At 49.8% G+C, this 3,043-nt stretch overlaps 1 protein-coding gene across 1 annotated transcript; it reads right to left on the bottom strand.

Moving 5' to 3' along the window:
- Positions 1-579: 579 nt before the first annotated feature.
- Positions 580-2,599, bottom strand: BHLHE40 (basic helix-loop-helix family, member e40; the record flags this gene model as incomplete). Its single annotated transcript, XM_010086257.1, has 2 exons — positions 580-1,439; positions 2,476-2,599. Coding segments are annotated over 2 exons (984 nt in total), but the record flags the coding sequence as incomplete, so codon positions are not given.
- Positions 2,600-3,043: the final 444 nt, after the last annotated feature.

The raw sequence follows: 3,043 nt of genomic DNA, 5'->3' as shown, positions 1-3,043 counted from the left end.
TTTTATATATATATATCAGCAAAGGTGTGGAGGGAAACCCGTCTTAAGTCTACCTGACTGTGCACGACCAAGCAGTGAGCACTGCTCTGCTCCTCCTACGCTTTTGGTGGCATTGCCACCACCACCACACCGTGCCCACTGCTCAGACACCGACGACTGGTAGGGCACCCAATCAGTTCCACTCAAACCACCGGCAGTGGGGCCATTGCCTTAAAAGCCTTTATGAGAAGTACCATATTTTCATATTCACAGACCCTAAAACCAAGTCTGCCTAATGGAATATTTTTTTCACAGCTTTGCAATATAGTCGCAGCTGACCGAGTCAACTGTTGTTCTGTAGATGCGGAGAGGGAAGAAGGTCAGGGGTAAAGCACAAAACTCTTTTTAACTTTTTTCTTTTGGAAGCAGTTCTGAATTGCTAACCTGGGAGCATCCTTTATCCTTCTCCAAGCTACCTGACAAGTCAGAGAAAAGGGGATTTAGCTTCCTACACGCAGTGAACCTTATCCCCACACCTCAGTCCAGCCAATATATAAAACTGAAACAGTCTCAAACTTAAAAAAAAAAGTCACACTGCACTTAGTCTTTGGTTTCCAAGTTCAAAGGAGGAATCTGCTTCAAAGCTTGAAGCAGAGCTGAGGAGTCGATAGGGGAATGGGCTGGTACGGGAGATGGGAGTCTCTGGGGCATCAGCAGAGGCGGGGAGATTTTATCAGGGTTCATGAACCCCGTAAGTGCTGCGGCAGAGGCGGGGAGGCTGGGGTACAGGACAGGTACAGAGGCCGGGTACCAGCACTTCTCCAGCATGGGCAGATAGGCCGTGGCGGACGGTGGGATCAGATAGAAAGGCAGGCACAGGGGCGGCTGGTGGGCGTGGGGGCCCAGGAAGCTGCTGGAGGAGCCCATCATGTCGCTGCCAAAAGGGCTCTCGTCCTCTGGCGACTCCAGCCTGCTCCTTTTGGCCGGCGGGTCCTCAGTCTCTTGTTTAATAGAGCTTATTCTCTCCTGGACAGCGTACTTGAGTTCGGTATCCTTTTTGAAATACTGCTGTTCAGATTTGGAGTCGCTTTTCTCCAGCTCTCCCCCGTACCCGCTGTCTGTATCTGTGTCGCTGCCGCTCTGCTCCCCGCTGGAGTGAGCAAATGTCCTCTGGATCACGGGCACGCAGTTCTTCCCGTGGCCCTCCGCCGCTTTGGTCAAGGAGACGGGTTTCTCCTTCAAGTCCACCATTTTAGGAGGGATGTCTCCAGCCTTGCGGCCGGCTCCGCCCTGGAGCACCTCAGAAGCCATTCGGTGCAGATGGCTGACCAGCTGTGACGGCTTCAGGTCCTTGCCGTTCTCGTGCTTTGCCAGGTATTGCAGCATTTCCTTGGCACACATCTGGAAACCGGATCGAAACATTTCCTGGCTGGAATCAAGGTTTCTTGATGACAGGTCACCTGAAGAAACATTAACAGAAAGAAATTAAAAATTAACAACATGCTAAATAGTTCCATTCCAATCTTCGACGTGGACGGGAGGCGATATTACACCTCGGTTACAGCACAGCTAGAGAGGTGAACTTGATGGTCAATGTGAATTTTGCAGGTATTTCCCCCATTTCTGCATAAGCATCCATTTTTGTTTGAATATCCACCTGTCCACTTTTCTATAACTTTAAACTTTTTTTTTTTTTTTAGTTCTGTATTTACTGTATATGCCACCTTCAACAGGTGCTGAAGTATGGAGCAAAGGAGTGAGTCAACCTGGTGCCTTCTCCGGGAACACCCCAGAGAAGGCGACGGCACCTCGCCCTGCACCTCTGGGCAGAGCTCCTGGAGCTCGTCTGCCCGCCAGCAGCTCCACTGACCTCGGGCAATTTTGCTTCAGCTGAAAGCTCTATTGCACTCCCCGTGGCTGTCAGAGCAGTGGAAGACTGTTCAGAAAAACTAAATTTTACTTTATCACATTCACGTGAGTGCCGCATGTGAAAACAGAAGGAGGAAGTGCACCTAAAGCGTGATAAGCTGACACACCGGGTCCCCTCTTAGCCTGGAGAACACAGGGTAGCTTGTTCATAAGGAAACAAAAAAGGTGTGTATAAAAAGCAGATTTGTATGTATTCTCAGAAAAAAAAATAAAACAAAAAACCAAACGAAACTGAGTTTGATCCAAAGCTCATGAACATGAATGGAAGGATTCAAAGGGCTTCGGATAGAACTTCACAGCAAATCTGGGCTTTAAATAAAACTACCTAAAATCCAACTTAATTTCAAAGCAACTCCACAGGGCACTCTACATTGACCATATTGAGAAATGCATCTTTTTTTTGCAAAAGCTCATAAGCAAAGCGAAACAAAATGACAGCAATTAAAGGCAAGAACTCCTGTCTCCTCCCTTCCCAGGAACGAAGTGTCACAACCACATTTCAAAGACTCGGAGAGAAAGTCCATCAAGCGCACGCAGGTTCTCACACGATACGATTTGAATACTCACCCGCTTGTAAACCATTCTGCAAAGCAATTATTTTCTGCTGCTGCTGCTCAATGAGATTGGTGAGTGCTTTCACATGCTTCAAGGTGAGCTCCAGAACCACAGCCTTCTCCAGATGACCTAGAGTCTGAAAGCAAAGGGACAGGTTGGCATCTGCTGGGGGTCGGCCACGCACGCAGGAGCTCGAGGGGGCTGCCAACATTTCCCAAATAACAGATGAAGGACCGACGCAGTTTGGAGAAAAGGCTCAAAGGCACAGCCTTGGTCCTGAGCAGCCCAGGACTATAAACCACAGTGTTCTATGAAAAATCAGTTATAAAGCAGGCTGCAGGAAAGGCTGTCACGGAACCCTGGGGGGATTTTCGGACCAGCCGCATAGCTCAAAGAGAAGTGTTTAATTTATCTGTCCGGCTGCCCCAGCTGGCACCGGGACCTGAGTTGGGGGAATCCGGCCGGGGGCTGGGACGTGACCGGGGCAGGGGCGAGTCCCGCAGGAACTGGGCAGCCCGTGAAGCCATTCCGGGGCTCCGCTCCCGGCAAAGTTTGGGATGAGTTTACAGCCCACCCCGGG

The sequence above is a fragment of the Pterocles gutturalis genome, unplaced genomic scaffold (assembly GCF_000699245.1).
Source record: "Pterocles gutturalis isolate BGI_N339 unplaced genomic scaffold, ASM69924v1 C12172843, whole genome shotgun sequence".
Classification (NCBI taxonomy): Eukaryota; Metazoa; Chordata; class Aves; order Pterocliformes; family Pteroclidae; genus Pterocles; species Pterocles gutturalis.
Note: the sequence above shows the minus strand (reverse complement) of the source record. Positions and strands in the feature narration are given on the sequence as shown.